Source organism: Bombyx mandarina, chromosome 06 (genome assembly GCF_030267445.1).
Source record: "Bombyx mandarina strain Sakado chromosome 06, ASM3026744v2".
NCBI lineage: Eukaryota > Metazoa > Arthropoda > Insecta > Lepidoptera > Bombycidae > Bombyx > Bombyx mandarina.
In genome coordinates this window covers 10,213,839-10,226,261 of record NC_143213.1, presented here as the reverse complement: position 1 = coordinate 10,226,261, position 12,423 = coordinate 10,213,839, and the positions used below count along the sequence as shown (strand labels likewise).

Genomic DNA, 12,423 nt, shown 5'->3' with positions numbered 1-12,423 from the left:
TTCAGTAACCACTTAACGCCAGGTGGGCTGTGAGCTCGTCCACCCATCTAGGCAATAAAAAAAAAAAAAAAGTGTTTTATGTAATTAACACCACAGTTGAAACAATATAAATTTTATTGATATAGCGACATAAACAATTCTAGCTAATTATATTATATTAGTTATTTAACACATTATTTACTGAGATTTTGTCAGTGGACTTTTTGGAGGAACCCGAGAAGTTACGTCCAGCAGCTTTGTTTCATTTTTCCACATTTGTGCACTTTCACAGATATTAAACAGTTAATAAACCACCATTATTACACATTTAAACTTGAAGAAACACTAAATAGACCAAATAAAACAAATCACACAACTTCACTCCTCGCGTTCCCGCCAAAAAGTCTATTTGGCGGTAAAAAGGTCTCGTGTCACAGACTATATTCTGTTTTCCACATCTCGTGCGTTCCGGCTTACGCATCATAAAAAGGTGCGTACTTAAACGCCACACCACCCCCCTACGGAGAAGGAGAATCCGCAGAAAAAGAGAAAAATGATCATAGGTCGAAAGGTTTGGAGAAGTGGACTCTGCGACCTGATCGGGTGGTATATTGAGGTGTATGCGTAGGAGTAGCAGTTACAGGTGCCGAAGGCACGAGTGGACATGAAGGGACATCAGTAGCGTCCGGTTGCGCTGGTTGAGGCACAGAAACCCGCGGTGCTGGTGCCGGAACGAGATCTACTGAAGAATGCTCGATGAAAGCTGGCTTAATTCTGTCGACACTGACCGTCACCTGTTTCCCTTTTACATCAATCGACCACGTTTTTCCGTCCTCGGCTCTAGATATAACTCTATGAGGACCAGAGTAAGGTGGTTGCATTGAACGTCTAACCGAATCCTCCCTGACATGAGAGGCGGTGGAAAGATTTTTAAATATGAAAAGTGATGGCTTAGTGTGTGAGGAACATGGAGTGGGACGCAATTTAGACATACACTGTTACTACAACAAAATGCCATCCTAAAGGCTGAGTTACAAAAACTTAAAATGCAAGGCATTGATAAAACGGACCCACCCCCCACAGACCCATTATTTCCTCAACCTACCTCAGTATGCAGAGTAGCCATAAAACTTCCTCCCTTCTGGCCTGACCGGCCTGCAATTTGGTTTGCTCAGGTAGAGGCACAATTCTCGATTTCAGGCATCTCCGCTGACCTGACTAAATTTAACTACGTGATTGCTCAGTTAGATACCCGAGTTATTGGGGAGGTAGAGGACATTATTCTCCAACCACCACCTGAGGACAAATATGGTCGCCTCAAATCCGAGTTGATCCGTAGGTTGTCCACGTCTGAGGAGCAATGTGTCAGGCAACTTGTCAGTGATGTTGAGTTGGGTGACCGCCGTCCTTCGCAGTTTTTACGTTATCTTAGATCATTGGGAGAGAACATCCTCACTGATAAAAATTTGCTTCGCCAGCTATGGATGCGTCGCCTCCCACAAAATCTTCAAGCAATTTTGGCCGCCCAATCAGAACTCTCGCTGGACAAAGTCGCTGAGCTAGCGGACAAAATTTTGGAAGTTTCGCTTGGTATGGTCGCACCTCATTCATCGGCTGTTTTCTCAGCAAGCACGTCTGCCGTCTCACCCCCTTCGTTAGAAGATATCACACGGCGTCTGGATGAGGTCACGCGTCAGCTTGCTGTGCTTACTGCAGAGCGCGGTAGAAATAGGACCCGGGATTTCTCAAACCAGCGACGACGCTCACAAACGCCCGGTAAGCTTCAAATGTGCTTTTACCATAGGAAATTTAATACTAAAGCTGTTAAGTGTATTCAACCATGTACCTGGACGCCGCCGCCACCTTCGGAAAACGACAAAAGCAGTCAATGATGGCGACGTCTGACTGCTTAAAGGAGAGTCGCCGATTATTTGTCACCGAAAGCTCAACCAAGCGCCGTTTTTTAATAGACACAGGCTCCGACCTCTCCTGTTACCCATACCAGTGGTTAGCAAATAAGCCGGTATGTTCAAACTATACGTTAGCGGCTGCCAATGGTAGTGAGATACGCACTTTTGGTCACATAGAAATGGCGCTTAATTTGGGGCTACGCCGCACATTTCAATGGCGATTTATTATCGCTGATGTCAACACTGCCATCATCGGCTCCGATTTTCTGGCGCACTATCGGTTGTTGCCAGATTGTGCCAGTAAGTGACTCGTCGATAGCATTACCGGGTTGTCATGCGTTGCTGCCGTCGCTGTTTTAGACCAGACTAACGTCAAAGTTGTCCATCACGTCGGGTCACCAATGAGGGAGTTCATATAGAGTCCCATCTTTCTTTCGCCGTAAAGTCGTGTTTTATGTAATTAACACCACAGTTGAAACAATATAAATTTTATTGATATAGCGGCATAAACAATTCTAGCTAATTATATTATATTAGTTATTTAACACATTATAAATTATTTTTATGTTTTAAATATTTGGCGGTAAAAAGGTCTCGTGTCACAGACTATATTCTGTTTTCCACATCTCGTGCGTTCCGGCTTACGCATCATAAAAAGGTGCGTACTTAAACGCCACAAGACAATAAAAATTTCTACGTAATAAAAAGTTTTCTTAGGAGGCAGTAGGTACAAAATGGTTTCACACAGTTTGTAAAATCTAGATCACCAGAGTTCTATCGCAAAGGCATAAATTACCTTCCTGTTAAATGACAGCAATGTATAGATAATAATAGTAGACATTTTGATTAAATAAATATGTTACATGAAAAAAAAAACGAATTTCAATTTTTCAGTACAAATCGGCAATTTCATACTTTGACCTCAATTTTTCTTTTCTAATAATAAAATTAGGCTGTATGATTTGGTACTTTCGCCTTTTTTGTTTAAAAATACTGCTATGTGGAGAGATCACGGAGAGATAGGTGAATGAAGTTAGCCCCTCAAAAAAATTTTTTTTCCCTATTTTATACTTATTTTCTATTAATTCGTTTGTTCATCATTTGTTCATGATTGTTCACTGTTAATAATTGTTTGTTCTGCATTTATTTATTTAAAAAAAATATTTAAAAATATACCTACAAGTTAGCGCCTCTAATGCAATTTTTAATATTTTTTCATCCTTAATGACTCGTAAATATTCATTTTCGATTGTTCTTATACAAAACACGTTTGTTCTCTTTCTAAATTACTCGTTTTTTGTTTAATTTACTATTTTTATTAGTTGAATAAATGTATGCAAAATTTGTGTACTGCGCATGCGTCAACTATAATGCCTAAACTTTATACGCGGTTTTAATCGTGAAAAAAAAAACAAATATAAATCCTGAAGGAGCAATTAATTGGTATACAGTTTAATTAAAAAAATTAAAAAATAAATAAATGAAATAATGTGCATTGTCGTTAAGTTAGACCAAATACATTTTTTCCATCCTCTTACCTATCGTATTAAAATGTTATTTTACTAATGTTAGGAATATAATTTCGACTGTGTAAAAAAGTTATTATAATGTATACCTATATTATCTCTTGAAAGATAAATAATGAACATATTTACTTATTTGTTTATATTACCTATGTGAACTCCCTATCTTTTTTATACCTTCATAACGATAAGTAAGAGGATGGAAAAAATGTATTTGGTCTAACTTAACGCCAATGCACATTATTTCATTTATTTATTTTTTAATTTTTTTAATTAAACAGTATACCAATTAAATGCTCCTTCAGGATTTATATTTGTTTTTTTTTCACGATTAAAACCGCGTAGAAAGTTTAGGCATTATAGTTGACGCATGCGCAGTACACATATTTTGCATACATTTATTCAAATAATAAAAATAGTAAATTAAACAAAAAACGAGTAATTTCGAAAGAGAACAAACGTGTTTTATATAAGAACAATCGAAAATGAATATTTACGAGTAATTAAGGATGAAAAAATATTAAAAATTGCATAAGAGGGGCTAACTTGTAGGTATATTTTTAAATAAATAAATGCAGAACAAACAATTATTAACAGTGAACAATCATGAACAAATGATGAACAAACGAATTAATAGAAAATAAGTATAAAAAAGGGAAAATAAAATTTTTTGAGGGGCTAACTTCATTCACCTCGGAGAGATAGTGTTCTACCTTGCAAATCCGCTCAAAAAAAAAAAAATTTTATTTTTTATTCCGTAGTTCCCAAGCTTTTATTTTGCTTTGTGGCAAATGCGCAAGCCGTGCGAGCCAAAATCAAACAGAAGAAGAAGAAGAATATAAATGTCAAATAATGTCAATATTCAGGTCATACATAGGTTGCAGATTCGGATTTCGGTGTGAATAAATTGTACAGTACCGTACATTAAAAATAATGTTTATGTTTTAAATGCATATATAATTATGCTTGATTTTTTTGTTCATATCTCAACACTTCAGAAAGCTATATTGGCATAAAATAAAATGTCGAACGTAACTGTGCAGTATATATTACTCCGTAGTGATTTATTAAAAGAATTTGGCTGGTCTATTGGGGCTCTTGTTGCTCAAGCATGCCACGCTTCTTCGGCAGTTATGCACATATATAAAGATGATGAACATACTATACAATATTTGAATGATTTAGATAATATGCACAAAGTTGTTTTAGAAGTAAGTTTTGATTTTAAAATAACGAAATAACAAAAGTTTCAAGTTAGAGCTTAAATTCAGCAAACGAATATAAAAGTAAGAGTATGGAAAAACTACACTAAATCATTACACTTGCACTTGCATTGCACTGATTTTGTCATAAGTTTCGTTAAACATGAATAATACTTAGAATTGAGAATTAATAGTTATTGACTGAAGTTGAAGATGTATTTTTGTTATATTTTTTCAAATTTTAAAGTATAAATGGCTCTCCTGTAAAGTTGATAAAATGTTGCTTAAACAAAACCCCCCAATGTTTTCTATACTAATATTATAAAGAGGAAAGATTTGTTTGTTTGTTTGTTTCGAATAGGCTCCGAAACTACTGGACCGATTTGAAAAATTATTTTTCCAATAGAAGCCGACATTGTCCCTGATGAACATAGGCTACTTTTTTTAATTTTTTTTTATTTTATTTTTTTGATTTCATGTGTGTTTTAATGTTTCCGAAGCGAAGCGAGGGCGGGTCGCTAGTCTTTAAATAATATGCTACATTGTTTTCAAGTACATTAGTTATCTGAACATTGAGATATTTTTGTTTTGTCTGTTATCTCTGGTTTTGAGTTTAGTCATCATAATTATATGCTTTTCCTGAATTTGTTTCCTGTCCAACTATACAACTTCTAAAAGTCAAGTTTTGGATTGTTAATTTTAAATTGCCTTTATTATTACTTGTCATTTGTGAATCTTAAAATTTAGGAATAATCTATTTTTAGGATTCTATTTTTTCTAAGATTTTGGTCAAGTGCTGTAGATACAGCCTAAATTCTCTTTGAATGAGAATGAGTCACCTGTTGCTCTGTGTTGATGTTATCGTTACTTTCTTGGTTTGTGATGCTGTTTAGAGTAACTTTATGAATACTCTCCTCCATTAGATAATGCCTGATATGATTTTGAAGATGTAGTCAAAGATGTAGGCAAAAATCAAACTATCCTGACTTCATCACCTAATTCGGTTAATAAATGATAAAAGTTGTGGCTGCATTACAATCTGATTAGAAATGTAATTGTTTTCTACTTATGTTAAATAGTACTTATAGATGACGGAAATGGTAATAAATGGCACGCATCTGCTCTACTAATGTCCATATAGTAATGCAGTAACATGCCCTGTGTCACTCATAGCACTAATGATAATGGTCCTCCAGCTACACATGCACCTGTCTATATTTTTATAAAACTAATCATTTAAATTTCAGGTGCCAAATGAAGAGTCACTAAGAAAGGTAGCTGAAAAATTAAAAGAAAACTCAATATTGCACAAATTGTGGATTGAGCAGCCTGAAAACATCCCTACCTGTTTAGCTATAAAGCCTTATCCCAAGGATGAAGTAAAAAAATATGTTGGCAAATTTAAATTATATAAGGACACATTATTAAAATCCAGTTAATTTCACATGTCTTTTAAATACATTGTAAGAGCAAGATTCATTGGTTAATGATTGATCTGATAGTTTTCAAATAAATCATCAACTTCCATCATTGTTATCTAATGAAATACACAATAATGAATGAAGTAATAATAGATACACAGTGCGCATTTGTCTGTTCTACATTTAATATTACCTGGTGACCAATAAACATTTTCTTTTATTTTATGAAAACTAATTGGTCTCCCTCCATTTAAAAATGGTAGTGTTCTTGCTTTTTAGGCTATAATTTCTGCAGCACAAACCTTTAAATGCCATCAGCATGCTATATAACAACAACATAAACAAGATACACAACATAAACATGTGAAGTAAATAGTATATAATTTAAAGCTAACAGAACAAGCTGGGCTGGTATATTTGTGTTGCATGTGAATGTGACAAATGAATAGTGCCATCTGGTGGATGCGAGCTGCAACTACTCATCAAACATCAGCTCAATTGGACTGGTACGCTTTGACAGAGTCGAGGTGTCATTACTGGGGTTAAATGGAAACACATTTATTGCCTGACTTAGGAAGAGTGAGAATGTTTCAGAACTGTCATCGATTCGTGCTGCGCAATCTCTGCACAGCTACCCACCATACGCTCACTATTTCAAAATAATGAAGAAACCGGCCATTCTGTGATATATGTATATATATAAAATTCTAAATAAAAAATAAAACGTTATAATAAGTATAGAAAAATACAAATCCAGTGTCTTAAAAATGTTAAAAAATCTCAATTATTGATCATAAGCTTGCACAAAGTTTATTATTGTTTTTGCTCACTAACCTTTTTTTTTTTGGGCTGGTTGCCAAATGTCGGTACGAGACACCTCCGCGCTAAGGAGCGCAGGGTATCTGGGAGTGCCGTCGGTAGCCACACACGAAACTCCTCCCTTGAACTCTCGCACAAACGTTCGATCCTCGCCTGAGACAGAACCCGGAAGAAATAAAAGGGTTACCGCGGTGAACACTGCAACTATAATGTATTGCTCACCCCCAGGACGCCTGGCCGTTGGATCACCGACCATTGTTGACATTTTTCTTATCATATTAATGTTTATGAAGGCACTTTGCACTTTTTTTATACCAGAACGGTAGACGGACTCGGAACCTATCTGGTATTAAGTGGTTACCGTAAACACAACACAAATACTGCCACCCACCTTGACGAAATTTCAATTGCATTGTTTAATGGCTGTTCTATTCCAAACGAAACATACGAGTGTTTCATACTAGAAACAGCTAGTATGGATTGCTCTCTGACTAAATGGCCAGAAAACCGAGTCACGTTCAAACTTTGGTGTTCCCGTATTGTGCGGATGGAGGTGGCGAAAGGAAATGCCCTGTCGCGGAACTTCACCGTTGATTTAATTGCCCTTTCAGTGTGCTTAGTGCGAGTTTTTTAACGTTATTGATAACGTAAAAGTTAACCCAATTTTGTATGCAGTTGGAACAGCGCCCCTAGCGGCAAACGTAGCCAAACGATCCCTTCTTCTTCGATATCGTTCCCTCACTACTGAGGATCGCGACCACATGTGACGTTCTTCCACTGTGCTCGATCATGGGTGGCATGGACTGCACGGTACAGACTACCACCAAGTGCTTCTCTTGCTAGATCTGACCATCTGGCTGGTGTTCTGCCCACGGCGCGCTTGTTCTCTATGCGACCCGTAATTATGAGCTCTAATTCATGTCTGGGAGACCGCATGACGTGTCCGAAGAAACTAATAACACGTTCCCGGCAGATGGAAGAGAGCCTTTTTCGGATGTTTAGCTGCCTTAGAAAGGACTCGTTTGTTCTCATGGCAGTCCACGGTATTCGTAGCATCCTCTGCCACACCCATATTTCAAAGGTATCGATCTTTTTGATATCTCGGCTTTTCATGCACCATGTCTCCGCCCCATAGAGGAATATGGGAAAGATCAGTGCCCGCACCAATTGCACTTTGGTTTTATATCGAAGGCTACGATTTTTCCAGATCTTCTCGAGATTGGTCATCGCACTTTTAGCCATACCGGATCTTCGGCGTATCTCCCCCGTGCAGCCACCCTCGGATGTTATTTGCGACCCAAGATATATGAAATACACATAAAAAGTGAACTCCACAAATGCCGCAGAAGGCTAATTAGCAAGGATAAGGTCATTAACAACTTAAGGAAGAAAAAATCTAGACTTATTAATTAAAAATACCATTTCATGTCATGACTCATGACTCATGACGGAACGTATGCAAGTTTTGTAGTGTCACCTTGTGAATGGATAATTTAGTACGGTTGCAGATCATGGGGTAGAGTTGACCGAGTAGCAAGGCGGCTCGGTCGCGTACTGAATGAATGTGGAGCCCGAATGTCATCCCTCTATCGAGGATGACGCCGGGGCACTTGGCCTTTGAAGCCCAAGGTCAAATATTTTAATGGCAGGAATGGAGTTACTGCGCCTAAGTAATTCATGACGAGATACTAGCAGTGGTGTCGGGACGGTGACCCTTTTTGAAGAAGTGCTTTTCATTGTTGATGTCGATATCAAGATCTACGATCACCTTTTTATTGTTTTAGTTGATGTGTAGACGAACGAGTTCAAAATCCATAAAAATGGAAAGATCCCTCCATTGAGAAATCATGGAAATGCCGTGCCTTCAGATTTTATGTTCTGATTTTGCAGACAGGTACAAACACCTAAAACATGGCCACAAACGTCTTCTGCGATAGAGGAATCGTGGAACTCATATCATAAAAACGCGTCTCACAAAAATTTAAAATCTAGTTTTTTTCTCCTCCCTAAGCTGATAGCCTTGAGAGGCTGTTTCAGCGTAACCTTAACTAGTAGGTGAGCTCACGGAGCTCAAACCTGACGACGTTGCTAACACGAACCCTATGAAGAGCCGTGCTTCACAGAATCTACCACCGGATCGGAAACGCGACCCACTGAGAAGATCCGGCGAGAAACTTAGTGGGCTGTGTCTGTGGGTTAATTTACTCGTCGAGCCCTTCGTCACAAGCGACGGGTTCGACGAGAACGATGATCGGTAAAATTTACGTCATTGGCTATTGGTGTAGTATTGTGGGCATTGTGGGCTTGTACGGGTAGCTATCACGATTCACACTTATTTCTGCCGCAAAGCATTGAAACGTTCCGACTTAAAAGGTGGACAATCATCTTAAATGCTATCTGTTCTCAAATCTCGAAGAGGACAGCCATTTTAATGTAGCGCTGTCTATGGTCTCTGAGTTTCACTTAATATCAGGTAGGATGTGTGCTTATCTGAAAATTCTGAGCACTAAAAATCTTGTAAAATTTGGATTCAGATTATATAGAGTGAGTTGCAGTGAAACATGAGATATAAATCTAGTGAATACAAAGCTATAATTAAATACTAATATATATAATATCTTCTACTTAGTCTGGCCATAAATACTGATAAAATTAAAAATAAACAAAATATTTCATTTGAATTTGGAGTCTGTCATTTTTATATGATTGCTCATTGAGTTTTCTCATTTTGGCGCCAATACATTGTACAATATTTTGCGATATTAAAATGGAGTGTGGTGATAAAGAGAACCATGTCGCGTATTTTAAAAGATGACTTAGGACTTGCAGCCTATAAGAGACATACTGGTCATTTCTTAACTGATAATTTAAAAGAGAATAGGGTGGTAAAATCGAAACAATTACTGAAGTACGCAAAGGGAGGTCAGAAAAATTTTGTTTACGGATGAGAATTTTTTTACAATTGAGCAACATTTTAACAAACAAAATGACCGTATTTATGCTCAAAGCTCTAAGGAAGCTTCCCAATTAGTCGACAGAGTGCAACGTGGGCACTATCCGACTTCAGTGATGGTTTGGTGGGGTATTAGCTATGAAGGAGTGACTGGGCCATACTTTTGTGAAAAAGGTATCAAAACATCGGCACAAGTGTATCAAGATCCTTGTGAAGGTAGTGAAGCCCCTTAACAACACCATGTTCAATAATCAAGAATGGTCCTTCCAGCAAGACTCGGCGCCAGGTCATAAAGCTCGGTCTACGCAGTCTTGGTTGGAAACGAACGTTTCGGACTTCATCAGAGTTGAAGACTGGCCGTCGTCTAGTCCCGATCTTAATCCGCTGGATTATGCTTTATGGTCAGTTTTAGGGAGTACAGCTTGCTCTAAACGCCATGATAATTTGGAGTCTCTAAAACAATCCGTACGATTGGCAGTGAAAATTTTTCCCATGGAAAGAGTGCGTGCTTCTATAGATAACTGGCCTCAACGTTTAAAGTACCTACTGTATTGCAGCCAATGGAGACCACTTCGAATAATCTTTTTATACTTTAAATTGTTTTATATTTATGTATTAAACTAACACACTGTAAAAGTAATAAATGTTATTTGCAATAGATTTTTTATTATTTTTTATTGTAACAGTATTTATGGCCAGACTAATTATATATAAAAATGAATTGCTGTTCGTTAGTCTCGCTAAAAGTCGAGAATGGCTGAACCGATTTTGCTAATAGTGGTCTTGAATTATTCGTGGAAGTCCAGAGAAGGTTTGAATTATTATAATATAGGAATTATATAAAAACAAATAATTTTGTTTTTCCTTTGATGTGTCCCCATCGGTCTTTTATTTATCGATTGAGGCACTACGAAGGCTGCCGGGTCAGCTAGTAATGAATAAATAGTACTCTTGACTGGCGAATCGTAATTATTATGACCTCGTTAAGAACGAATAATTTTTTACTCTGTTTCTCATAATAGATTAGCAAAGTAAAAAAAAAACTTGACAGCGGTTGTATTCCTTAAACCTGTTTTGCTTCAATTATACAAAGGCCACTTTACCAGAGCATAACAGGTAGGTACATACTGAGTTGCTTATTTACCTTAATACATACATAGAACAGATTTCGATCAATAAGTCTGAGCGAGAAAGACTATGAATAAACTAGATTATTGCTTACGGAATGTACCTATAGGTTTAATTCCTGGTTGAATTTTGTTAAAGGCATTTTAATAAGGAATTATTATGAAAAGGTTAGGTATCTTCAAAAAGTTTCATTTAATATTTTACTAAAGTATACTAATTTTATTAAATATATCATTGGGAATCGTAAGTTGTATAAAATGCGAAGGAAAATAATAAGATTCCACAAACGACCATGCAGAATGTTCGTCTGCATAAATTTCGATACGACTTGCAATTATGTTTACATGTATGTATACTAAGGTGGGCCAAAAAAACCTTTTTTTCTTTTTCTTTGGGTGCTACGAAAATATCGTCCAAGATGACGAAAAAAAATTCTCGTAAAGTTTGAGCTCTTATTAGGAGGTGATTTTTGATTTCCCATTTAAATAACACAGGATTTTATTTTCTTTGCAATTTTATTGTATCTCAACGAATTCATCATCATCATCATCATCATAATCGGTTGCTCTTGGCAGAGCAGTCGTGGTCATGTGGAATTCTTGCTCATTAAAGCCTTGACAGATGTTTTCCACAGTTTGCGAACCGAGGCCCGGCGCACACACTCGTTAAGTGGGGTTTCAGTAAGGTCTTTCACCTGATCAGTCCAACGCATGGGGATTCGTCCACGAGATCTCTTACCATTGACCCTACCCTGAACAACAAGTTTCTCGATAGACTCTGCTGGCCGACGCGATACGTGTCCAAAATATCGAAGAATCCTGGATTGCACTGTTGACGATTACCTGTGAGAGATATTTAGTTCTTTTAGGATCGAGGCGTTGGTGCGATGCTCAGTCCAAGATATACGGAGCATCCTTCTCCAGCACCACATTTCTAATGAATCATCCTTTTTTTTTTTCTTTCACAGTCCAGGTCTCAACCCCATATAAAAAGATGGGGAACACCAGTGCCCTTACCAGTCGGACTTTGGTAGTCTTGGTGATATTCCGGTCCTTCCATACTTTTCCGAGTTTATCCATGGCCGATCGCGTTATGATTATGCGCCGCTTAATATCGTCCTCCGAACCACCACTGTTAGTAACCAGTTAACCTAGGTAGGCGTAAGATAAAACGACCTCACAGCTTGCAATCTCGGTAATCTCCGGGGTATTGTTATTGCTTCTGTCCACTATCATCATTGGGGGAACTACTGGGGAACAGCTGGGTTATTGAGGATGTTGAACAGCATACATAAAACATGTACATCACGGCGAAGTCGGATAGGCAACCAATTAAGTTGTGATCTGTACTGCGAGACATGATCATATTTGCGTAAACCAAAAATAAAGCGTATGCATAAATTTTGTAACCTTTCCAGTTTGTTCCATAGCCCCTCCGCGGCGTCATATTGGGGATTGGTTGGGGAAAAAGTTTCTTCGCATTTTTTAA

The 12,423-nt window shown here is 37.5% G+C and overlaps 1 protein-coding gene and 1 long non-coding RNA gene across 2 annotated transcripts in view; both read left to right on the top strand.

The window, feature by feature from the left end:
• Positions 1-12,423, top strand: part of LOC149502829 (uncharacterized) — a 510,125-nt gene that overhangs the window by 250,997 nt on the left and 246,705 nt on the right. The gene's annotated exons all lie outside the window — the stretch shown is intronic.
• Positions 4,253-6,202, top strand: LOC114246491 (putative peptidyl-tRNA hydrolase PTRHD1). The gene is made up of 2 exons (XM_028179030.2): positions 4,253-4,623; positions 5,862-6,202. Exons 1-2 carry the CDS (start codon positions 4,435-4,437, stop codon positions 6,051-6,053), a joined length of 381 nt encoding a protein of 126 aa, XP_028034831.2. The 5' UTR covers positions 4,253-4,434; the 3' UTR covers positions 6,054-6,202.

Bases quoted from the DNA above. Each gene is read 5' to 3' on its own strand.
- LOC114246491 (XM_028179030.2), top strand. From the start codon at position 4,435: ATGTCGAACGTAACTGTGCAGTATATATTACTCCGTAGTGATTTATTA. The intron at 4,624-5,861 runs GTAAGTTTTGAT...TTTAAATTTCAG, and splicing joins TGCACAAAGTTGTTTTAGAA to GTGCCAAATGAAGAGTCACT.